The 26,388-nt window shown below is 41.6% G+C and overlaps 1 protein-coding gene across 2 annotated transcripts in view; it reads left to right on the top strand.

Annotated features, from left to right (window-relative positions):
- PFKM (phosphofructokinase, muscle) overlaps positions 1-19,859 on the top strand; it is a 103,422-nt gene extending 83,563 nt beyond the window's left edge. For both annotated transcript variants that reach the window (XM_063428165.1, XM_063428167.1), the window contains exons 16-24: positions 863-933; positions 1,338-1,425; positions 2,545-2,697; positions 4,079-4,243; positions 7,559-7,620; positions 7,884-7,995; positions 17,206-17,305; positions 17,393-17,498; positions 19,083-19,859. In XM_063428165.1, coding sequence (XP_063284235.1) covers positions 863-933; positions 1,338-1,425; positions 2,545-2,697; positions 4,079-4,243; positions 7,559-7,620; positions 7,884-7,995; positions 17,206-17,305; positions 17,393-17,498; positions 19,083-19,227 — 1,002 coding nt within the window. In that variant the 3' untranslated portion in view covers positions 19,228-19,859. The remainder of the gene's footprint in view (positions 1-862; positions 934-1,337; positions 1,426-2,544; positions 2,698-4,078; positions 4,244-7,558; positions 7,621-7,883; positions 7,996-17,205; positions 17,306-17,392; positions 17,499-19,082) is intronic.
- The last annotated feature ends 6,529 nt before the right edge of the window (positions 19,860-26,388 follow it).

Below are 26,388 nucleotides of genomic sequence, written 5' to 3'. Positions count from 1 at the left end.
CAGGGTAATCCCTAAATCCTGGACTGGTAGGGGGTACTTGAGGACTGGGTTCGGAACTCCTGACTTAATGCACAATTCTGCACAAGATGTTGTGGATTGCAACTCAAAGCCTGGCTGAGCATGATTTAAACAAACAGTCCACAACATCTCTGTATCCACAATGGTAAGTGTCCCCATCCTTAACCTATAGGCTTATGAGTGCAGCATCATATTGTGTTGCTATGGTGATTTTTAATTAAAAGGGAGGAACTGGCACTCCAAGTTTCATTGTTTGGTAATTTATTGAGGGTTAAAAAAGTAATGTTTTTTTGTTGCCCTTAATAAATTGGCAATATGTGGAACTTGGAGTAACTGGTTCTTCCTTTTCCTTTACTGCTGATGGGAGTGTGGCAGCTCTGTCCCCGTTAAGCAACCTGTTCCAGAATTTGGATGGTGCGTGTTATTTCTACCTACAGTGTTGCTATTATGGTTAAAGCCTTTTGAACATTGTGAATGCAATATTTTAAAAATGAAGGTCTGGGATTCTAACACATTATGGGTTATGTGTAAATGCTGGGTATAGTTTTAAATATGGTGTAATCAGAAGTAACATTTAACTTGTTTCTGCATTAATTATTCCTCTTTTAAAACAATGCCCCAATGTGGTGTCATAAAGTTCATATAGCTTCAGCATTTCTGTTTAATGTTTTTTTGGTTTGAATACAGTATAAAATAGTTTGCCACCAGAATCTTTTGATGATATATGGTAATGTGAGTACAGTATATGTTATAATTGTGCAAGTGGACTTGCTTATGACTTATGACTCCATTGTTTATCTTGCGTGAGGTTGTACATAATAATATAGCTTTACCTTTCTATTAGATCGAAGAGATTGGATGGGGAGGTGTTGGTGGGTGGACTGGCCAAGGAGGCTCCAGACTTGGAACTAAACGGTAATTATTTCCTGCTTGTGTATGTTTTAGTTATACAAGAATCCCTTAAACTAGACTTTTCACAGTCCAAATGATTACTGCGGCTTCTAAAATGTTGGTTCTCAACCTTGTTCACACCAAGCCACTCTTGGATGAAAAACAACTATCAAAGGCACACCTGTTTTTAACTTCCGTTAGGGGCTTATAAATATCACATTTACCTGCAGACTCACTAGAGAGGTAATGCACTGATCACATTAAACTAACTTACAACTTTTAATGACAAAATATAGCTGCGGCCCAAATTTAGCCTATTACAGCACTAAAGGGAATGTGTTCATGACACACAAATCTGCTATTTTCCTGAAACGTTAAATTCAATATATATTGTTTTAATTATAATTTTTTTTCCTTTTTAAAAATAGAGTTCTGCCAAAGAAATACTTTGAAGAAATCAGTGCAAATATAAGTGCATTTAACATTCATGGTCTAGTCATTATTGGAGGCTTTGAGGTAAGTCTTAATATGTATTTTACATCTTTCTAAAATGTCATTTTTCTTTTTTTAAACCAGTAAGAGCTCATTTCCTTCTGTAGGGCAGTGAATGAAAATACTTTAAAGAAAATTTAGTTTGAGTATACTATTCTCATTGACCACTCTAAACACATTTTGGTTACCTCTATTGTCAGTTTATCGTTTTTAATTAAAGTTGTCTCATGCCTCCTTCCAAACAACCCATTAATTCTGAAAGTAATTTTAAGGACAAGCTATTTTTTATCCTGACAAAATGCATGTTACCTTTTTAAGGAGGAAACTTGTGTTCACTGCAATAAGGCTTAAATGGTATGATTTTTTTATATTAAAAGGGAAATATTACTAACGGGCGTACAGCTTATCTTCAAGCATATCTAAATGTGCATCCATGGCGTGTTTAGCCTTCTATAGCTGCTAAACATTCTGTTGAAGCCCATACTGTCTAGACAGATAACCTCCTACATCCTCCTCCCCAGCTTTAATTCTCCCCGCCACAATAGTCAAAGAATATCAATGTATGAACATGTAATACTCCCTAGTGATGTAGTCGTTTCAGGGACAGTGTCAATGGATTCCACTGGAACATCACTGGAGCGCATGTCATCTTCCCTTGGTGCCGTATTGGTATCGCATTGCAGATTTAAGAGAAGAAAGCTGATCTCAATACACCCAGCAGGCCTATATTCTTGCTCTTTCTTAGTTCTTCCTCCCACTGTTACAGGGAACATGGATGGCAAGAACCACCTGCTGCTGAAGTAGAGAAAGAGCAATGGAATTCTGTTAAAATCTTAAATAAGAAATAGAACTCCCCCCCCCCCCCTCCAGCTCCCAGACACAAAATATGAAGCATATGTTAAAAATAGCCAGAGCTTGGATAAACACACAACTTTAAACCACACCAATTTGAGGACAATGGCACCCAAAAAATGGTGACACTCCGTGTAAATTCCTAGTTTGCTTCATGGGAAACCTAGAACTTTAATGAATAGAAAAAAGTCTCAGCAATTTCATAGTATACAGCACCATTTCTAATAAGATAATGCTGCATCTGGACTATATTTCCTATTAGCTTAAACTCATTTTTTGTTTTTTCTGTAGGCTTTTACTGGCAGCCTGGAATTAATGGAAGGACGTTCCAAATTTGAGGAGCTATGTATACCTATTGTCGTCATACCAGCAACAGTTTCAAACAATGTTCCTGGATCAGATTTCAGTGTTGGTGCTGACACTGCGCTTAACACAATCACCACTGTAAGAATATATATTCAAATTATACTTTAGTGTACTCCCCAATAGTGTATTCAAATATATTGCTCAAGACTTGAGATTGGCCTGTTGCATTTTGCTGAAAACATTTAGTGAAAATATGCAAAGGCAACATACTTCCCAAGACTTAGTGGTATGAAATAAGAGTGGAATCTGCAAGTGGGGAAACCACTGGTGCAATATGGGACACTGGCGATCCACTGCAGCAAGCGGTTGGAAAAGGGAGGATCTCAGTCTATCGATTATGGGCATTGGATAGACAGTGTCACAGGTGGCGGTCTGAAGACCGGGACCCCTATGTGCCTGATGTTGAAAATTAGAGTCTCAGGGTGGAAGTGGGCAATCAGGGTCTGGTGCAGGGTAACCACACGCCCCCTGGTGTTGAGCACCAGGGTTTGTGCAGCCACCAAGCCCTGATGCAGCTTAGCAGATGCCAGGAGCTGATATTAAGCAGATATGTATCCAGTGCTAGAAACAAGGTAAGACTAGAATAGGCACCAAACAAGACAAGACAAGACTAGAAGAACCCAGAACCGGAGCAGGACAGAAAGCAGAATCCAGAACATGTACACAATACATGAGGGAAACATTAACAGGACATGAAGAGGGCAAGACTGTACATGAGACATAACTAAGTACTATATATGTAATAAACATTGGAGATTTAGACATACATAAATGTCCAAGATGTATGCAGCCCACCACTTCGTCAAAGTACTCCAATTAAGGTGGGTTCCTATATACCTAGATATGCATGACTAAATAAACAATAATAAAAAAAAACACAGCACTTACCTGCAAAAAAGGGGCAGAAGACTTGAAGCAACTGCCTGCAGGAACCAACTGAAACAAAAAGGATTAATGGGAAAGAAACGGGTGTGGCAACATAAAACAAACATATAAAGGAATCCAGGAGAGTGGGAATTCCAGCAACAGAATAAAGGAATGAACCCAGCAAGAAGAAAACCAGACATAGAATAGAAAAACAGAAAAAAACAAGAAAAACTAAACAAGAATTGTAAAAAGAGTACTGGATACCAGAAGCCAAGGCCAGAAATATCCGCAGAATGGAACAGGACGTGACAGACAGACAGCCCTGCATCTAGCTAATCAGACTTGCTATTCAGTTTGCTATATGTTGTGGTTATTGTGTTGCATTCTGTGCAAGCAATGTATAATTCAGATATTTATATTGCATTGAAAAGAAGCAGGTAAGGTCTTTGAAATAAAGTAATTAACATCAGATGCATTCATGAAAAATTATACTTTGGCCAGGTATTTGAAGTTGGCAATAGTACAATCTGTATTATTTGTAGGTTTACTTTAATATTATTTTTCATTAGATGTTTACATTCTGCCTCCTTAGACCTGTGATCGAATTAAGCAGTCTGCTGCTGGAACAAAGAGAAGGGTCTTTATCATTGAGACCATGGGAGGATATTGTGGGTATTTGGCCACCATGGCAGGTTTCGCTGCAGGAGCTGATGCTGCTTATATTTATGAAGAACGATTTTCTATCTATGATTTGCAGGTATGGAATGCATTTAAACAAATAATTTGACTGTATGATTGCTGACCTCATGATATCAATTGGCGTCGCCTAACTTCCATTGCCTCTGAAAACAAGAAAGATGTGGATTTACAAACGGGATGAGAGAGGCATTGACTTAAAAGGACACTAGTCAGCAAAATAACTTTAGCTTAATTAAGCTGTTTTAGTGTGTAGATCAGTGGTAGTCAACCTTTTTTTACCTACCGCCCACTAGTGCATCTTTTTAGTTGAAAAAATGTCCTTACCGCCCACCAGTTTTCACGCAAATGCAGAATATTTTTTAGAAAGGAGGGTGTTTAAAAAAAAATATGTACGTACATTTATCTTTTTATTTCTACTTAATGCAGGTTTATAAGGTTTTAACTTTATAAAGTTTAATGAGAAAACAATAAAGTAAATTGAAATTACCTTTACTAGTGATTAATGAGATCCTTGAGGTTGATGCTGCGAGACTAAATATTTGATATCTGGTTCGATTTTCGTAAGGAACAAACGAAGGTCTCTTTCAGTGATATTCAGACGACTTCTCTGTTTGCGCATAATATGATTTCTCATTTGTGCGTCAGCTCATCTCCTCTCCCTCCTCAATTCTCCTCCCCACTTTTTTTTCCCTTTTTTCTATTTTTTAACCTTCCTTGTAGCAATGCCCAGTAGGAAGGCTGAGCTAGGTAGCCCACTATAACAGACAGGCACACATACAGACACACACACACACATGACACACATACAAGACACACACACATACACACACATACAGGCACACATACAGACACACACACACACAAGACACACACACATACATACACACATACAGACACACACGACACACATACAGACACACATACAGACACACATACAGACACACATACAGACACATACATGCACACACAGACATGCACACACACAAGACATACATAGACACCCACACATGCAGACACACATATATACAGACACATACAAAGACACACACACATTATATTTAAGTCACCCTCCTGTTTCCTACCTTTAAGGTGCAGGAGGGTGACTTATTTTTATTATTTCACTTTTGATAGGCTGTGTATTGCGTCATCGAAAGATAGCACTCATTTTTATTTTCAATGACTGTGTTTTTGTATGGCTTTTAAGGCTTCTGGTTATTGTCTGTCCCAAAGTGCAGGCGGACTTTTACTGCAGATGGAGGCACAGAGGTTATCTATGACAAATAAATGTTCTAAGATGTAATTTCTAGCAAAGCAGACATATCCAAGAGGTTTATATCAGAATGGCGTTGACAATATGGCTGGAATAATTCACATTTTTAGGTTGTGAAAACTTCTAGACGAGGCATGCGTTTGTGATTATTTCAAATGGAAATTCATTGGAATTTCTTAATTTAAAACAGAAACAGACACACACACACAAGACACACATACAGACACACATACGACACACACACACACAGACATACAAGACACACACACAGACATACAAGACACACACACAGACATACAAGACACACACACAGACATACAAGACACACACACAGACATACAAGACACACACACAGACATACAAGACACACACACACAAGACACATACAGACACACAGACAGGCACACATACACACATACAGACACACAAGACACACATACATACACACAGACACACAAGACACACATACATACACAAAGACACAGACAGGCACACATACACACACACAAGACACATACATACAAACAGACAGGCACACATACAAACAGACACACACACACATGCACACACACATGCAGACACACATACAATGACACATACATACAAAGACAAGACACACATACAGACATACAGATACACACACACACACACAAGACATACATACAAAGACACATACAGACAGACAGACACACACACACAAGACATACCTACAAAGACACACACACACGCATTATATTTAAGTCACCCTCCTGTTTCCTACCTTTAAGGTGCAGGAGGGTGACTTTCCCTGGGGTCCAGTGGTGGCTCAGGTGGAAGGGAGCAGGAGTTCCCACTCTGACTCCCTGGTCTTCCTCCCGCGCGGCTCTCAGTTTTAGCTGGGAGGAGTGACCGGGGAATCACTTCCTCCCAGCTCTGTGATGTCATCACAGGGGGCCCGGTCAGCGCTGGGCGCTTTAACAGCGCAACCGGGCCCCCTCACAATCCACATCCATCGGGTGGCCCTGACAGCATGGGCCACCCGATGGACCCCTCCATATGCTGCCCCGGCGGTTTGCCGCGCAGGCCGCGGCCGCAAATGGTCACGGCGGTACCCAGTCGCAGAGGTACCGCCGGCTGGCACCCGCCCGGTCGTCAAAACCTGGAAATCCCTACCGCCCACCTGGAATCCTAAAACGCCCACTAATGCTCATCACTAATCACTGCTCAATTTTCTGCCAATCAGGAGTTAAATTACTTTGTTTATACAGCCCTTGACAAGCCTCCATACCATGTGACTTACACAGCCTTCCTAAATACTATAAAGAAAAGTCTAATGTTTAAACTTCCTGTATAGCACAGTCTGTTTAATTTAGAATGTATCTTCTGCATTGTTAATAGCTTGCTAGATCTAGCAAGAGCCTCCTGTGTGTGGTTAAAGTTCAATTTACAGAAGATGAGATAAAAATGTGTAAAATAAATTATATCTGATTGAAAATAAAGCTAAACATTACTTGCATTATTTGGAAATTGTACAATGGGCTGGAGACCAAACAATAACTTGTAAAATTGTGAACATTTACTTTTCCAGGCATGTGCCGTCTTTAGGTAGTATAACCACTATCTGGACCTCATGTTAAGTTATGTATAGTATAGCACAGAACAGTATAGTTTATATTTGCAAACTGCCATACTTTCCCATGGGTTCATGTGGCTACCTGTAGTGACCATACAGAAAGTTCATAGTACTAACAACAAAGCAACACTGGAATGCTTTGGAAATTGACATTTATTTGAAGAGTGCTTTCTATTTCATGGAAGAAAAACAAAGACATAGCCATAAAGTTCTAGAATTTGTATTTGTGATAAGCAGCGATTAATGGCTGGTACACAAGCACACCTATAAAGTCTGGAATTTTGTTGGATGAGAAGGCAGAAGGTTAAATTGTCAAAAGGATGAAAGAGCAGTGTATTTCCATGTGCCTTGACTTACGAAACACTGTAGGGATGGGTGGCAACTTGATTATTATACACTAGCAATAATAATTTTGTTATTTCCAGTTTTAATGTGCTTATTAAATTTGCTCACTTTATGTCTGTAGTCACTGATTTTTGTTTTAATTACAGTTGAATGTTGAGCATCTTACAGAAAAAATGAAGACAACTGTGAAGAGAGGTTTAGTTTTAAGGTAAGCAAAATTTGCTAGTAATAGATATTTTTAGTAACAATATACTTCTCCACAAGTAGTGTTCATAGCAATTACCTTATTTTGAAATCTTATTTCCCATTCCAAATTACTTAATGGGTTACTTGTTCCTAAAGGTGAAAGGTGTTGCATAAGATTTTGCTTACAGAATAAACTATAGTTACCAAAATTATATTCTTCTTTTCGTATCTTGTATTTGTGTGTTTCCTTTATTACAATTGTTCTTTTTCTTTCTTTAACAAAAGGAATGAAAAATGCAATGAGAACTACTCTACAGATTTCATATTTAATTTGTATTCAGAGGAAGGAAAAGGTATCTTTGACTGCAGGAAAAATGTTCTGGGTCACATGCAGCAGGTAAAGCCATTTTAGATTGTGTTTATCTTTGTCTACATGTGTACGGTGTTTCATGAGCAGTGACAAAAATAATCATGTAAAGCCCTAAGAACATATTATTTTATTCCAGGTATTCCAGTTTTATATTTTTGGAAATAGGGTGCTCTTCAATGAGCGCCATCTCCACTGCCTCACTTCTTTAATCCCATGCCCTACTGGATGGATGTTGCAAGGAGGATGTTTCAACAGTTTATTCTTGTTCTGAGAACTCCTGTTTCCAATATGTTTTCTTTAGGTTTATATTTTCTGTAATTATGTGAGAACAGTTAGCAAGGTGCACCATTTTTCCCTTTAAAAGCTCGATGTATCTCTTATATAATGAAAATTTCCTGACAGAGTGAGAGATACGTTTTCACAGAGCTTCCCAACCCAGTCTTCAAAGCACACCAGCCGTCCATGTTTAGCCATTTCTCAAGTCAGTCCTGACTGGCATTCTGATGAAATTTGCACCATTGGTATGCCTTGAGGACTGGGTAGGGACCATTGATCTATAGCAGGGGTAGTCAACCTTTTTTTTTTTTTTTTTTTTTTTAGTCAATCTTTCTTTTATTGAGGTATGCAGGATGGGGTACAGAAAGTAAAAGAGGGAATGTACGAGTAATATACAGCATAGGGATAATACAACGTCAATTTCGAAAAGTTACATTTCCTGGACAATAATACCTCTGTTTTTGTATTTTTTGTGTCTGGTGAGTAGCTCAAGTTATATCTATTCGTTAATATGCAGGTGTGACTTGTCACTTCAACTAGTCAAGATGTGAGTGTGTGTTCTGTGTTACAAGAAGTGTACAGAATGTGTCGCCGCTTAGTCAATCGTAAAAGGAGATGCCTAGATAAACAGGCTACACTAATAGCGGGAGAGTACTCAAACTGTTTTGGTCGCTAGTGTCACGCAACCAATGGAGCAGGCTAAAAGCCGAACATAATACTGGCATACGAATTTAGTTAATACAGGTAGTGCTTCAAACAATGCTAAAGTCAGGCCTAGTGTCGAACGGCTAGGACATAGGCTACGTACATCACTTGTCTTAGCAGGTAGTCTAGTTAAGTAACATTTCACGCAACAAATGGAGCAGGCTAAATTCTGAACATAACATTGGCATACAAAATTTAGCTAAAACAAGTTGTGCTTCAAACATTGCTATAATCATGCCTAGTGTCTAACGGTCAGGGCATATGTTACGTACATCACCTGTCCTAGCTGATAGTCTGGGTAAATAACATTTTCTAGTGGACGGGAGCGTAAAACCTTTCAGCGGTGTGGACAGTGAGAGTCTATTAGCGTTATACAAGAAAAGGCCAGTACATATTGCTTAGGTACTACATTGCACACAATTTGTCAAATGATAATTTGCACGGTGGGGTCCGGTCTTGCCTTCGCAGTGAGGACTGCAGGAGTAACGTACATGCAGTCCATTGAGCTTAGCCTATGCCGGCTCTGAGTGCTGGATGGACGGGCCAAACATCGTGGTCGGATCGTTGCCTCTGTGAGTCGTCCTTTCCGACAGATCTTGGAAGGAAGCTTAGTCCTTGTCTGCTGCCAGTGAGGGGCTGTAGTCGTCGAGTGTGGGAGGTGCGCCAGGGCGGCCGGGTCTCCTCGTGGCCCCAGGCTCCGTGTGGGGTCTGCATCTTTGCTCCACGAACTCGGGTGCTACAAGAGGCCCAGTTCTTCCCTGTGAGGGCGCTTCGGAGAGCCCTGGTGTTTCGTCGCCGCCAGCGGCGGTTAGGCTTCCGTTGATGTGGCAGATGCTGTGGAGTTATCCTCCTGGTGACCCCCGGCCCGGGTGGGCAGTCAGTGCTCAACTTTAGCGTTAAAGGGTCTGTAGTGCCCTTAGTAGGCCCGGTCCGCCTCCGTTTCCCCGGTCCACATGCTGTGCCTCCGTATTGCACGCAGGGTGTTGCAAAGAGTCTGTCCAGCTTTTCTATGAATTGTTGGAAGATTAGATCCAGGCTTGTGGCTTGTACGGGTGTAGGTTCTGTAGGGCAAGAGGCTTCTGCGGTAGCGCTAGGCCCAGGGCCCAAGCCCGCGTGGGCAGATACCATCCGTTTAGCCATGTGTGTCGCTTCGGTGGGGACCGGGATAACCCCCGCCGGTCCATTAGGGGGGGGAACGGGGTGTCCAGCTTTGCTTTGCCGTGTTTGTCTGCAGTGGGAGAGCGTTTGTGATTATTTCAAATGGAAATTCATTGGAATTTCTTAATTTAAAACAGAAACAGACACACACACACACAAGACACACATACAGACACACATACGACACACACACACACAGACATACAAGACACACACACAGACATACAAGACACACACACACAAGACACATACAGACACACAGACAGGCACACATACACACATACAGACACACAAGACACACATACATACACACAAGACACACATACATACACAAAGACACAGACAGGCACACATACACACACACACACAAGACACATACATACAAACAGACAGGCACACATACAAACAGACACACACACACATGCACACACACATGCAGACACACATACAATGACACATACATACAAAGACAAGACACACATACAGACATACAGATACACACACAAGACATACATACAAAGACACATACAGACAGACAGACACACACACACACACACACACAAGACATACCTACAAAGACACACACACACGCATTATATTTAAGTCACCCTCCTGTTTCCTACCTTTAAGGTGCAGGAGGGTGACTTTCCCTGGGGTCCAGTGGTGGCTCAGGTGGAAGGGAGCAGGAGTTCCCACTCTGACTCCCTGGTATTCCTCCTGCGCGGCTCTCAGTTTTAGCTGGGAGGAGTGACCAGGGAATCACTTCCTCCCAGCTCTGTGATGTCATTGAGTTGCCTCTGTGAGTCGTCCTTTCCGACAGATCTTGGAAGGAAGCTTAGTCCTTGTCTGCTGCCGGTGAGGGGCTGTAGTCGTCGAGTGTGGGAGGTGCGCGAGGGCGGCCGGGTCTCCTCGTGGCCCCAGGCTCCGTGTGGGGTGTGCATCTTTGCTCCACGAACTCGGGTGCTACAAGAGGCCCAGTTCTTCCCTGTGAGGGCGCTTCGGAGAGCCCTGGTGTTTCGTCGCCGCCAGCGGCGGTTAGGCTTCCGGCGATGTGGCAGATGCTGTGGAGTTATCCTCCTGGTGACCCCCGGCCCGGGTGGGCAGTCAGTGCTCAACTTTAGCGTTAAAGGGTCTGTAGTGCCCTTAGTAGGCCCGGTCCGCCTCCGTTTCCCCGGTCCACATGCTGTGCCTCCGTATTGCACGCAGGGTGTTGCAAAGAGTCTGTCCAGCTTTTCTATGAATTGTTGGAAGATTAGATCCAGGCTTGTGGCTTGTACGGGTGTAGGTTCTGTAGGGCAAGAGGCTTCTGCGGTAGCGCTAGGCCCAGGGCCCAAGCCCGCGTGGGCAGATACCATCCGTTTAGCCATGTGTGTCGCTTCGGTGGGGACCAGGATAACCCCCGCCGGTCCATAGGGGGGGGAACGGGGTGTCCAGCTTTGCTTTGCCGTGTTTGTCTGCAGTGGGAGAGCAGCCGTCTCTCCCACCACCACCATGCTTGTAGGCCGCAAACCTGCGTGGGTCGGGTCCGGAACACAGGGCCACTTGCGTGGTGTCACCATGTCGGGCCCGATGTCCTCTATCGCTTGGGAGCACCGGGTCATCGGTTTGCTGCCTCCGGTTAACGAGAATCGGCTGAAGGTTAGTTGAAACCCGGGAGCTACAGCGACATGCGTCTGCTCCCTTCAGCGGTCAGGCCCCGCCCCCCCGTAGTCAACCTTTTAATACCTACCGCCCACATTTGTGTCTTTGTTGATGGTAAAATTTCCTTACCGCCTACCAGTGCCACAGTAACTAATTTTATAGCGCAATTGCGTTGTTTTTTTTTTTTTTTTTAAATATGTACTTAAATATGTATCTTTTTCGTTCCTTTTTTTCTCTTTTATATTCTACTTTTTTCTATGTGTATCTGTAAGGTGCTGTGTGTGAATGGGGCAGTGCGCGTGTGTGTGTGTGCGCGTGTAGGGTGCTTTCTGTGTGTGTGTGTGTGTGTGTGTGAGGGGGCAGTGCGTGTGTGAGGGGGGTAGTGCTTGTATAGGGAGAGGTATTATCAGTAGAAAGAGGGAAGTGCTCATGCCATTGTACAGAACACTGGTAAAACCTCACTTGGATTATTGTACGCAGTACTGGAGACCGTATCTTCAGAAGGATATTGATACCTTAGAGAGAGTTCAGAGAAGGGCTACTAAACTGGTTCATGGATTGCAGGATACAACTTACCAGGAAAGGTTAAAGGATCTTAACATGTATAGCTTGGAGGAAAGACGAGACAGGGGGGATATGATAGAAACATTTAAATACATAAAGGGAATCAACACAGTAAAGGAGGAGACTATATTTAAAAGAAGAAAAACTACCACAACAAGAAGACATAGTCTTAAATTAGAGGGGCAAAGGTTTAAAAATAATATCAGGAAGTATTACTTTCCGGAGAGGGTAGTGGATGCATGGAATAGCCTTCCAGCTGAAGTGGTAGAGGTTAACACAGTAAAGGAGTTTAAGCATGCGTGGGATAGGCATAAGGCTATCCTAACTATAAGATAAGGCCAGGGACTACTGAAATACTGAAAGTATTTAGAAAATTGGGCAGACTAGATGGGCCGAATGGTTCTTATCTGCCGTCACATTCTATGTTTCTATGTTGGGGGCCAGTCTGTGTGTGTGGGGGGGGCAGTGTGTATGAGGGGTGTGGTGTGTGTTTGTGTGTGAAGGGTGCATAGTGTCTATGCTGTGTGTAGGTGGGTGAGATGTGAAAATATTTCTTAATGTCTCCTCCCTTCTTACCTTTTACCAGGGAGGGGGGACATAATGCTGCAAACCCTGGTGGTCCAGTGGTGGTATATTCACTTTAGTCTGCAGCTCCTCCGGCTGTTCTCCTGCAAGCACAATATGGTAATGCGCAACAACTCTCCGACCAGCCTGCTCGCGGGAGGAACACGGAGCCTCCCACGCCCTTTCCTCCCTCTGCTGGAACGAAGTGCCAGTGGGCCATTGAAGGAGATATTCGATCTCCTCAGCAGCCCAAGAGGGCTTACAGCAAAGTTAGCTATGCATGGGCCAGCAGGGGAGATGAAAGGCCTTGGTCCGCAGTCATTGAGGCTGCTGGGCATTTTCTGCAGAACCCACCACCGCACATCTGAAATTCCAGGTTGACTACCGGTGATCTATAGCATGCATTTAATTTAGGTGCCATTAAATCCCTTTTTAAAATAAGCATTATAATATGGTACCAATTCTCTTGGCTACTGATTTTGTAAGCCCTCCCCTTCTAACCCGCCCCAGACTTTGTGGCTGTCCAATCACAGACTTCCCAATTCAGCTCAATGCAAAGTCTTTGTAATCCATGTGTTTTGGGCAATTGCTGCCTCTTGAGGTCAGCTGATTTGAGCTACTTAAAAAAAGTTACCTGTTGATTGCTTGAAAGCCAAGGGGGTGTAACTAGGTTCATTTATAAAAGAGTAAATTTCTATTGAAATCTGCACTTTTTGAAAAATGATTTAAAAAAGAGGACACACTCTTCACACACAAAGCTTTTCAGCAAGCTACAGTTGCTTTGGGGTCTGGAGTGATCTTTTAAAATCAAGACGTGCAAGAACTACAAGTTTTCAGAATTTTGTAACAGATCATCGTCAAGTAGAAATTACCTCATATGCATGCATGTTGGTTGTGCAGCAATTAGGGAATAAGACCAAAAACATCTATTCTTTAAGACTGAGTTCTAAAAAATAAACTACAGGGAAGTCCTGAATTAAGTTCATGTTGACAAATTAAATAGTTTAAGTAGCATAAATATCTGCTGGATGATGGTAAGTTGCAGGCTGGACCAGGGACCACTGCAGAGGCGGCCATTTGATCCCATTGGTAAGGATACAGTGTGTTGGGACACCACCACCTCGTAACGAGGTGTGAAAACCGCAAAGGAAACAAGCGACACGTGGCAATTTGTATGTTTGTCACTCTTATAATGCACAACTTGACATGGCCATTTCTCTTGTGGAAAGATGGGTGTGGTTGTGGTGATTGCATATCTGAGGGTTCTTCACAGCCAATTATAACAGTCTGTAGGCAGAGGAGACTGCCAGTGCTTTGTATTTTCCATAAACAGTCTGGTTTGTATTCCACCATTTTATGACACATTAGGACTATATAGCCATAGACCCATAGGCGTGCGCACGGGGTGTGCCGGGTGTGCCTAGGCACACCCTAATCCCCGTGGCGCCCGCGCTATGTGCCTCCCTCCATGGGCCTGTGAGGGAGATTAGAGATCTCCCTCACAGACCCACAGGCATGGAGGGAGGCAGGAGAGGACCCAGGGGACCCAGCTCAACCAGCAGCTCCACCGGGTTCCTCTCGCGAGGTCAGAGCGTTGCTGCGGTTACCGCGGCAACGCTCAGATCTCGCGAGAGTGAACTCTAGCCCCGCAGGATGCGGGCCTAGAGTTCACTCACCACTGGACCACGAGGGATGGATGGCAGCACGGTAAGAAGGGAGGGGGGATATTAACTAAACGGCCCCCACACCACACATTCATCACCCTTACACACACAGCACTCACACTAACCTAACCCTTACACACACAGCACTCACACTAACAGCATCCTTACACACACAGCACTCACACTAACAGCACCCTCACACACAGCACTCACACTAACAGCACCCTTACACACACAGCACTCACACTAACAGCACCTTTACACACACAGCACTCACACTAACCTAACCCTTACACACACAGCACTCACACTAACAGCATCCTTACACACACAGCACTCACACTAACAGCACCCTCACACACACAGCACTCACACTAACAGCACCCTTACACACACAGCACCCTCACACACACACTAACAGCACCCTCACACACAGCACCCTCACACACACACTAACAGCACCCTCACACACACACACACACTAACAGCACCCTTGCACACACAGCACCCTCACACACATACACACAGCACCCTTACACACACATACAGCACCCTTACACACACACACAGCACCCTTACACACACACACAGCGCCCGCACACACAGCGCCCTCACACACACAGCGCCCTCACACACACACAGCGCCCTCACACACACACAGCGCCCTCACACACACACAGCGCCCTCACACACACACAGCGCCCTCACACACACACAGCGCCCTTACACACAAAGCGCCCGCACACACACACACACAGCGCCCGCACACACATATAGCGCCTTCACACATACAGCGCCTTCACACACATCACCTTCACACACACACACAGCGCCCACACACACACACACAGCGGTATATGTGTGTGTGTGTGTGTGTATATATATATATATATATATATATATACGCGGCGTGTGTGTTTGTGCTTTAGGGTGCACACCCTTATACAATAGGCTGCACACGCCTATGCATAGACCTTCATTAAAATGCAAGCAGTCAACATGGCAACTTGAGCCTACCTGCACATTATGTTTTATATTTTCACCTGTGATTTGAAATGAACTGATCTGGTGAAAAAGATACACTTATCTGATTTGTTACATAGTGACATAGCTGAAAAGAGACTTGCGTCCATCAAGTTCAGCCTTCCTCACATATGTTTTTGCCGTTGATCCAAAAGAAGGCAAAAAACCCAGTCTGAAGCGCTTCCAATTTTGCTAGGAAAAAATACCTTCTTGACCCTAAAATAGCAGTCAGATATCTTTTTGAATCAAGCAGCTTTTACCCCACTAATTAGAAATGATATCCCTGTATGTTACGCTTTTGCAAGTATTTATCCAATTGCTGTTTAAACATCTGTATGGACTCTGATAAAACTAACTCTTTAGGCAGAGAATTCCATATTCTTATTGCTCTTACTGTAAAAAAAACTTTTCTTTGCCTTAGATGAAATCTCCTTTCTTCCAGTATAATGCGTGACTTTGTGTCCTATGTATAGCCCTGTTATGAATAGATTTCCAGATAATGGTTTGTACTGGCACCGAATATATTTGTATAATGTTATCAAATCCCTTCTGAGGCGCCGTTTTTACGAACTAAAGAGATTTACATTTTTTAACCTTTCTTCGTAACTAAAATGCTCTATTCCTTTTATCAATTCTATAGCTCGTCTCTGCACTTTTTCTCGTGGCATGATATCCTTCTATAGAACAGGTGCCCAAAATCGCACAGCACATTCAAGGTGTGGTCTTACCAGCGATTTGTGAAGAGGCAAAATTATATTTTCATCCCAAGAATTTATGCCCCTTATTTATACATGACTAAACCTTACTGGTCTTAGCAACTGCAGATTGACATTTCATATTGCTGCCTAATTTGTTGTCTATAACAATTCCTAAATCCTTCTCATGTGTGGTTATCCCTAATTCACTACCATTTAGGGTGTAAGTTGCTTGTGGATTCTTGTCCCCAAAGTGCCTAACTTTGCATTTCTCTACATTACATTTCACCTGCCATTTTAGTGCCCAGTCCCCCAATCTATCTAAATCCATCTGCAGCAAAGCAATATCCTGCTCACATTTTATTACTTTACAAAGTTTTGTGTCATCTGCAAACACTGAAACATGGCTTTCAATGCCTATTTCAAGATCATTTATAAATATGTCAAATAGAAGCGGTCTCAAAATAGAACCCTGAGAGACATCACTTTTGTCCATCACTTTTGTGATTTCTTAAACAGTGCCTACACTCTGGGATTCAATAAATTAGTTGGTGAATCATATCACTCTGTGAAAGAGAACTCCACCAACACTGTCAATGTGTACACACCACAAATATTTGGCAAAGAACATATAAGAAAAACGTATTAAAATAATGAGCTGTAATTCTCTACGTATTATCTTGTCTTTTCTGAAACTCTCGATTCAACTCAGGCTTCAAATGTTAGTGTTGCTCATCATCACATCTATTCCTATTTAGGGGAATTTCCACTCCTTGACTTGTTAATCCACAAGCAATCAGAAGGAATTTGAGCATCAGGTTGTCTCTGATGTAATGAAATAAAAATGGCATCACATTTCTTAGAAATCAGAATGAATTGCAGTCAGTCTTTCTTTTTCACCAGGTTTCCATATTATATCTACAAGCTAATGTTTTATTTTGTTTCAGGGTGGTACACCTACACCCTTTGATAGAAACTTTGGCACAAAAATGGGTGCCAAGGCTGTACTTTGGCTTACAGGAAAAATAAAAGAGTGTTCCCGGCATGGTATGTATCTCTTCTAAATCCATGATACATCAATGCATATCCTACTTTAGCATGAAGAATTATCTGGTGTTCTATCCTTTCTTGCAGGTCGTATATTTGCAAACACTGCAGACTCTGCCTGCTTGTTAGGAATGAGGAAAAGGAGCCTTGTTTTCCAGCCTTTGATGGAACTTAAAGAACAAACTGATTTTGAGTAAGTTTTTTTTTTTTATCTGATCACAAGTGCATTTCATGCCTGGCAATCAGCATAGAGAGAAGAGGAGGAATTCAATATTTTTTTTTTATTTCTCATGGTTTGCCCAGGCTTTGCCTTTCTTGAACTGCTGAAATTATGTAATTTGCAAAATATTGAATATTAATGTAAAAGTAAATGGAGCATTGCATGAAAAAAAAGTTAACACAAGTTAAAGTTAACACAAGTTAAAGTTAACACAAGTTAAAGTTAACACAAGTTAAAGTTAACACAAGTTTTCAACATTTAATTCAATGGTGCAAATTTCAGAGAAGTTGCAGATCCCCTTTGAATTATTTTTTATGATTTAGTAAGGTGTGAAAGATGGTACTTATGGTTTAGAAAGAGCTTAAAACTTGTGTTCAGGGCTTAGGTTATTGTTTAGGGCTTAGAAATTGGTTAAAGGGGTGTTTAGAGTTTTGAAAGGAGTTATATGGGTGTTTAGGGCTTGTGAGGATTAGGGGTTTGTTTGCAGTATACTTACTGTTGATTGTATTGATGCAGGAGCAGTGGTGTGGCTGCCCCCGTGATATCACATGCCCTTCTCTTCCTGTTCAGCCCTCTCACACAAATAGAGTGTGTGCCATGCAGGATGAAACAAAAACAGCTATGCATGACACATAGTATCTTTGCTACATCATCAATACACAAACAAACTACACTCTATAACCACCAGAAGTTGCATTTGTCTGATCACTGTAAAAAGATCTTGCAATTTCCAACAGAAAATACCAGCATTTGCATTGTTGGTATTTATGCAATAACATTACAAGCAAGGCAGTATGAAATACCAACTATGCTGATAATACCAGGCAGGTGGCAAGCCTAGGCAGCTCACAAAGAAGAAATGTAGCCATTGTTGATGTTGGTAACATACTCTATCTAGTCGTTCTTCACAAGATCCTTTTTCTTTGGACATCTGCAACCTTTGTAAGAAGTAACGGGATACTCTAAGTACCATAACTACTGCAGTGGTTAGTAGTGACTGTGGGGCAAAGAGTCTTTAGTTGCTTTTCTCTCTACATACTCTTTTTAGCTGTTAGCCAATAGACAAGGCTTTTCTGACACCTAAAGGCCATCCTTTATGCTTTTGCTCAGATAATCTTATAAACTTCCTCATCCACCAAACACTTACATTTTTATTCTCAATGAGACTAGGTTCCCCCTGCTTCTGTTTGAATTTCTGGAAATTTGTGCAGAATGGTTAGTTCTTTAGATTGATTTTTCTATATTGACATACAAAGTGACTTGTACAATGATTCGTGTGCGCTTTGTAAAAAAAATAATCAGTGTAAATTTTCTCTATAAAAAAATCATATTTTGTTCTGTGAAACAATGCTTGTTTCATGTCACTAAACAGAAGCAGAGTGGTTTCATTTATTGTAAGTTTTGCTACTCTGCACTATTGGTATGTTACCTCTTGTGTGGCCATCGCAAGGTGGCATAAAAATAACTCTCATGTATGCGCTACACAAATGTGAAGCAATGCCCAAATATTTCATATTGGTTTTTTTTTAATCAGTTGTAACATTTGCTTTTCTATAGACACCGTCTTCCCAAAGAGGAATGGTGGCTAAAACTTCGGCCCATCCTGAAAATCCTTGCAAAATATAACATCAGCCTGGACACATCTGAACGTGCACATTTGGAACACATTACACGCAAGAGATCTGTCGAAGCCCATATTTAAGTCTTGAAGAAAAGGCAAATTCATTTAATTTTATGAGTGAAGATTGTTTTCCCTGCATATTTATAGTTGACCTAATAATTAGAATAAACTTTGGGTTTTATTTAGTGAATATTAAAATGTATTTAATTAAGCACCAATTTGCTAAGAAACCATGTTTAGAGATCTTTGCACTTCCACTATTGTGCCCTAATTTAGCAATTTAGTTGTTTTAACTCAACCCACTATTCAGTAAATAAACCCTTTGTAGTTTTGTTGCATGCTATGGCATTCGTTTGATAAGTATTTAAGGATTATTTTTCATTGTTGACATGCTCTGGCCTGTCTTTAACACATGCAGATTTTCAGGAACCTGATAACAGTAGGTTGGCTGCCCCGTATTTTAAAGCAAAGTGATGTAGATTATTTTTTTACATCATGCTGAAGCATTTGCATCTAGATAAAAAATCAATCTAAATGCTTTTTACAACACATTACATTGTCTTGGGTGAAGCAAAATGGCTAGTTACGCCACAGTAGGTTTTAATACTAACAAACTCAGGACGAAATAAAAGAAAACCTGTGTACCATCCTTTACTGTGTCTAAACCGTTAACTTGAGGTTATAGTTCAACAAATAAAATCAGTAATTCATTTCTTGACGTGTTTGAATTGAGTCAAAACATAAAACAATGTTGTACACTGATATTGTGCCATGTAGCAAAGGCTGTAGTGGCACTATGAGTATAGCTTGAGTGATTGGGGAATTTTAAATCATTTGGACCATATTTGTTCTAGCCAATATGATGGCTATTGTGACATGGAGTGACTTGGGGTTCTCTGTGTATGCCATATATAAACTTATAATATAATACTATATAGATATAAACTATCTCTGATCACCTGAAATGAAAGCTTACTAGTCCAGTCTCATTTGCCCAAACAAAATAGTAATATCTAATGTTGTCAGCCATAAAAAGCTAGTAATGCAAAACTCAAATAACCTTGTTAATGTATGGGTCTACAGACAAGAGGAAAGCCTCTGCATATTACCACTTACCTACATATTGTATATACATGCCTTATGACCAAAGTTAGGTGGACATCCATTCTAATTATTGAGTTCAATTGTTTCAGCCTCACCCATTGCCAACAGGTTCAGAAAACCCAGCATACAGCTATGAAATCTGTTTAGACAAACATTGGAAAAGTGATGTTTTTGCCCTACTAGAGCTTCATGAGTCCACTATAAGTGCTAGGGCATTTATTGTGAAATAAAAAAGAACCTACGTGCAGTAAAAGCCCAGTCACAAAGTTATAGACCAAACCTACACATTAGGAGGTACAGATACATACTGTCACAGGGGTCATACCCCAACTTACAGGAATGGTGAATCCCACAAAGAGTGGTGCTAAGTAGCCTTATCACAAGGCCTTAGAGTGGACGGACTTAACGTAAGAAAGATAACAACAAAGTCAGTAATGGCCAAAATAAGGAATATAGAATTACAGATAAACAGAGAAACAAGCCGGGTCAGGATACCAGAATTACACAAATTCAAATACAAGCCGAGATGTATATATATATGTGTGTGTGTGTGTATGTATATATATATATATATATATATATATATATAATGCCAAAATACCAGAGTATTGCAGTATGCAATGATGCCTTTTATATTGGACTAACATAATATTTCAAACACAAGCTTTTTTTTAGTCCAATAAAAAAAAAAAAAAGTATCATTGCATACTGCAATACTCTGGTATTTTGGCATCTTGTCTACTGGACTAATACAGCTAATCCAATCTACACTACTATATTTATATATATATATATATATAGTGTGTGCCAAAGGATAGCTGCTCACCGGTCTTTAAAATTCCAATACTTTATTTAGTTCAAGTTAAAACCTGGAACTAAATAAAGTATTTAGCAGCTATCCTTTGGCACATTGTACTTTTGGAGTCCAGGCTATGGCACCCGGCATTATTGGATACTACTAAGCGTGAGTGCGAGGGAAATTGTGTGTGTGTGTGTGTGTGTGTGTATATATATATATATATATATATATATACAGAGAGAGAGAATATAAATGTGCAAAAATACATAATAACACAAGCACAATACGTTTACATACACACCTCAATTAAAAAAATTTAATAAAACTGTGACTGGCACACCAAGGCATTTTTTAAGTTCTTATTTTGGCACAGTACTGCTAAAAGGTTGCCTTTCCCTGTTCTAGAAGACTCTGTAAGCAAGCATATACAGTTGCATACTTGCATATGATACAATGTAGCAGTGAGGCTGCAATATTACGAGTACAACAATGTAATTTTAAATGTATCAACGTAGCCAAACATAGAATCATGTTGTAGCGGTTATGGCCAGCAAAGAGATGCAATCATTGATCAGCGTTATAGACTTATTCTGACACATAAAAATAACATATTTGCATCAAAAATTTCAAAAACTGTTTATTAGCTGGGATTGTACAACACTTTCCCACTTAAATACAAACACACAAAAGTTTTTATTTCTTAGGAACATATCAGAATGTTTTTGGAAACCTCGTAAAGTATAGTAGAGTGGGTGTTATATGCTATATGTGTATCCTTGTCAGGAAGGATTTTATGGGATAAAGATGTCTTATTTATTTCCTTCATTTAATGCATCATCCAAAATGTGTGATCTGTACCCTCTTTCAAGAAATCTATTTTGCATTTCTGTTAATTGTGCCTCAAATTTATCAGTTTGAGTTCTTGTGGGTCATCCTGAGGATCTCTGATACAAGCAGAGAGTTTTTTAAAAAGATCTTGAGTAACCCAAGCAGTCATATTTAACAAAAATCATCAAGTCCAAAAATCTCATTCGGTTAGGATCACATTTCAGAGAGAATCCATCTGTGGTGGGCAAGGAATTAAGGTATTTCCCATAGAACAATCCGCTATATGTTCTTAGAGAGATTTCAACCTCCAGACCAGGACCAGCAAACTGACCCTCCAAGCGGATTTGCTTGGAAATTTATGGCAGACTACTAGCGTGGAAGACATGGGAGAGGTGACCACTCTCCTGCCACCTTTTCTGGATGGCATCTGAATCAGTGTCCCTGTCCCAACCTTACCTGTGGGGATCATCCTGATCCCAAGAGAAAAACTCCCTAATAGCCAAAATCCATACTGATATATGCACTCAACCCATGAGATGGTAAAGAATGTGGTCAGGACCAAGTGCTGACACCTATTCTTTACAAGCTCAACGATCTCCTTGAAGCCTTTCTATCCAGTTGGCGGAGAAGCTGAAAGGACTGCCAACACCCCAAAGACTTGACTCACCTACTGTACACTTGAAAATCTGCTGGGTTAAAGTCTATCAATCTAGTCTGTCAGAAGGAACTCCCCATATGTCTAGCCTCACCTGAGGCCTCTGAATTTGCTGGAGGGAATACCGCTCCTGCATTGAGGATGATGGCTAGAGGAAGTCGAAACCAGGAAGGTGTCAGGGTACCTGAGGCCTCTACCTCTAAGGGAGGTAGAGACTTGATGGTTTATCCGTCCAGGCGAGCTGTTTCCTCCGTTCCTCGCGGTTCATCCAGCCACTTAAACACCGGCCGCGAGGAATCCACGTCCTTTTCTAGCAGGACGCTCAATACGTGACGTCATGACGCTATCACGAGCGACCTGTCACTCAAGTGTCCGATATCCAATCGGCACTTGTCAGAGGCGTGCTTACCATCCGGAGCCAGGGTATTTAAGCTTACTTCTCTCTTCAGCTCATTGCCCTGTCGTGGTTCTAGCTTGTCTAGTCACTCAGTGCTCTGGTATTCTAGTTTGCTCTATTTGGTTTTGACTCGGCTTGTTGTACTTCCCTGCTTCTCTGTTCTCCCTTGACCCGGCTTGTCTCTCGCTTATCTGTCTTCCCGTTCCCTCGACCTCGGCTTGTCTCTGACTATTCTCTATTACTCTCGGTACGTTAGTCCGGCCATTCTAAGGCCCGGTATACGTACCTTTCCACTCTTTGTACTCTGCGTGTTGGATCCCTGTCCCGATCCTGACATTACGACAGGGCCAATGGATCCTGCAGGTACAAACAGTCAGCTTGGTTCTTCTGATCCCAGGTTTGACGCCATGGAGCATAGGATGGATCAGATGGCTCTAGCACTACAGGCACTTTTGTCTCGTGCTAGTAACCCACCTGAGGAGACACGTACTCCTTCTATTTCTCCTGCAGTCTCAGGTCTAGAGGTAGCCACTGTAGGTGCTTCTTCCCGTATTACCCCACCAGTACGTTATGGCGGGTCACCGGAGAAGTGCCGTGGTTTTCTGAACCAGATTAGCATCCATTTCGAATTACAACCTCGATCTTATCCTACAGATAGAGCGAAGGTTGGATTTGTTATTACTTTACTCATTGAGAAAGCTCTGAGATGGGTCAATCCTTTATGGGAGAATGATAATCCACTAGTCTATAATTATAATGCCTTTGTAGCTGCGTTTAGAAGAACTTTTGACCCTCCTGGTAGAAAGGTCAATGCAGCTAGATTACTGTTGCGCCTTAGACAGGACAATCGAACACTTGTGGACTATGCACTAGAGTTCAGGTCCTTGGCGGCAGAAGTTAAGTGGAACGAACAGGCTTATATAGATGTGTTTCTGAATGGGCTATCAGATGTAATTCTTGACGAGGTCACTACTAGAGAACTCCCTGAGAATTTGGAGGATTTAATTTCTTTTATATCTCGTATTGATGAACGCATAAGAGAGAGGCAGAACACTCGAGATAGGACCCGTAGACCCTCCTTTAAACTAGCACCTACCTTTCAAAATTCTGAGTTCGAGGACTTACGTATTTCTGAACCTATGCAGATAGGCAGTACTCATCTCACAGAGAGAGAGAGACAGTACAGAAGAAGGGAGGGTTTATGTATGTATTGTGGAGTCAGAGGACATTTACGCCTAAATTGTCCTAATCGTTCGGGAAACGCTCGCACCTAAGTTTCTCTAGAGGACAGGCCTTGGGTGTTTCTACTTTGTCCTCTATTCACAACTACAAAGAGTTCAGGCTTCTGTTACCCGTTTCTTTGAGGTGGGAGAAGGGAGTAGTAAAGACTATGGCACTAATCGATTCTGGAGCTGCTGAGAGCTTTATAGATCAGGGTTTTGTTGCCAAGCATGCTATCCCATCCCAGTTAAAAGAGACACCACTGGCTGTTGAGGCCATCGATGGTAGACCGTTACTTGAGCCTGTTATTTTCCATGAGACCATACCGATTAACTTAACTGTTGGCATCCTACATAAAGAGGATATATCCTTAATGCTCATTTCTTCTCCGTCTATTCCCATAGTCCTGGGGTACTCCTGGTTGAGGAGACACAACCCTATTATTAATTGGGAGTCAGGGGAGATAGTTTCGTGGGGAGAGAATTGTCAAGAAAAATGCTTGCGGAAGGTCTTACCTCTCGGATTAACTAACACATCGACTACCTCTGACAATCCTACAGAGACACAAATTCCGCCTCAGTATCTAGATTTAAAGGCAGTATTTGACAAAAAGAAAGCCGATACCTTACCTCCTCACAGGTCCTTTGATTGCAAAATTAACCTACTCCCTGGTACCATGCCTCCCAGAGGTCATGTATATCCATTATCTACAAAAGAGAACTCAGTTCTAGAGGAGTATATTCACGAGAATTTAGACAAGGGATTCATCAGGAGGTCCTCCTCCCCTGCCGGGGCTGGATTTTTTTTTGTTAAAAAGAAAGATGGTTCTTTGAGACCTTGTATTGATTATCGAGGCTTGAATAAGATAACCATTAAAAATGCCTACCCGATTCCCTTGATCACCGAACTCTTCGATCGTTTGAAGGGCTCTACAATTTTCACCAAGTTAGACCTCAGAGGGGCATATAACTTGGTGAGAATCCAGCAGGGACATGAGTGGATGACGGCATTCAATACTCGATATGGTCACTATGAATATACTGTTATGCCTTTTGGGTTATGCAATGCGCCAGCTGTATTCCAGGATCTGATAAATGAGGTTCTTAGGGAATTTCAGCAAGAGTGCGTCATTGTATACCTAGATGATATACTCATTCATTCTAGTGAGATTGAGACTCATCACAAGCAAGTCAGGAGGGTTTTGCACAAGCTTCTCCAGCATGGCTTGTACTGTAAGTTGGAGAAATGTAGCTTTGATCAAACCCAGGTAACCTTTCTCGGCTATGTGATCTCTGGGGAGGGATTTAAGATGGATCCGGATAAGCTCCAATCCATTCTAGAGTGGCCTTTACCCAAAGGTCTTAAAGCCGTACAGAGATTTATTGGTTTTTCTAATTATTATAGGCGCTTTATTAAGGGCTATTCTTCCATTATCGCACCTATCACTAATATGACCAAACAGGGGGCTGATACTAAGAATTGGACTACTGAAGCTCTCCTTGCGTTCAAAACTCTCAAGGAGCTTTTCGCTTCCGCTCCAATTTTAGTTCACCCCGACACTTCTCTGCCTTTTCTACTTGAGGTAGACGCATCAGAGACTGGTTTAGGTGCTGTCCTATCTCAAAGGTTGGGGGTTGATAAACCATTACATCCATGTGGATTTTTCTCTAAAAAATTGACCGGTACTGAAAGCAGATATGACATTGGTGACAGAGAATTACTAGCGGTTATCAAGGCTTTGAAAGAGTGGAGACATTTATTGGAAGGTACATTACATCCTGTTACCATTCTAACTGACCACAAAAATTTGTCTTATATCGGAGAGGCTAAGCGGTTGTCCTCCAGGCAGGCTCGTTGGTCGTTGTTTCTTACCCATTTCAATTACGTTCTGACTTACAGACCTGGGTCAAAGAATTCTAAAGCCGATGCGCTATCTCGCCAATATGAGCCCTCTGCTTCAGTTGAACCACTTATGTCCTCCATTGTACCCAAATGCAATATTATTGCTAATACCAGTCTCAAAATTCATTCTCCGCTACTTGACCAGATCTTGAAGTCACAACATCTAGCTCCCGGAGACACTCCTGAGGGAAGAAACTTTGTTCCTCCTGAACTTCAACTGGAGCTCTTACAATGTTTTCACGAAAGTAAAATAGCTGGTCATCCTGGTATTCGCAAGACATACTCTTTGATATCCAAGGATTTCTGGTGGTCTTCACTTCGAAAAGATATTGAGGA

The sequence above is a fragment of the Pelobates fuscus genome, chromosome 1, assembly GCF_036172605.1.
Source record: "Pelobates fuscus isolate aPelFus1 chromosome 1, aPelFus1.pri, whole genome shotgun sequence".
Lineage (NCBI taxonomy): Eukaryota > Metazoa > Chordata > Amphibia > Anura > Pelobatidae > Pelobates > Pelobates fuscus.
The sequence above is the reverse complement of the archived record's forward strand: the minus strand, read 5'-3'. Positions and strand labels throughout refer to the sequence as shown.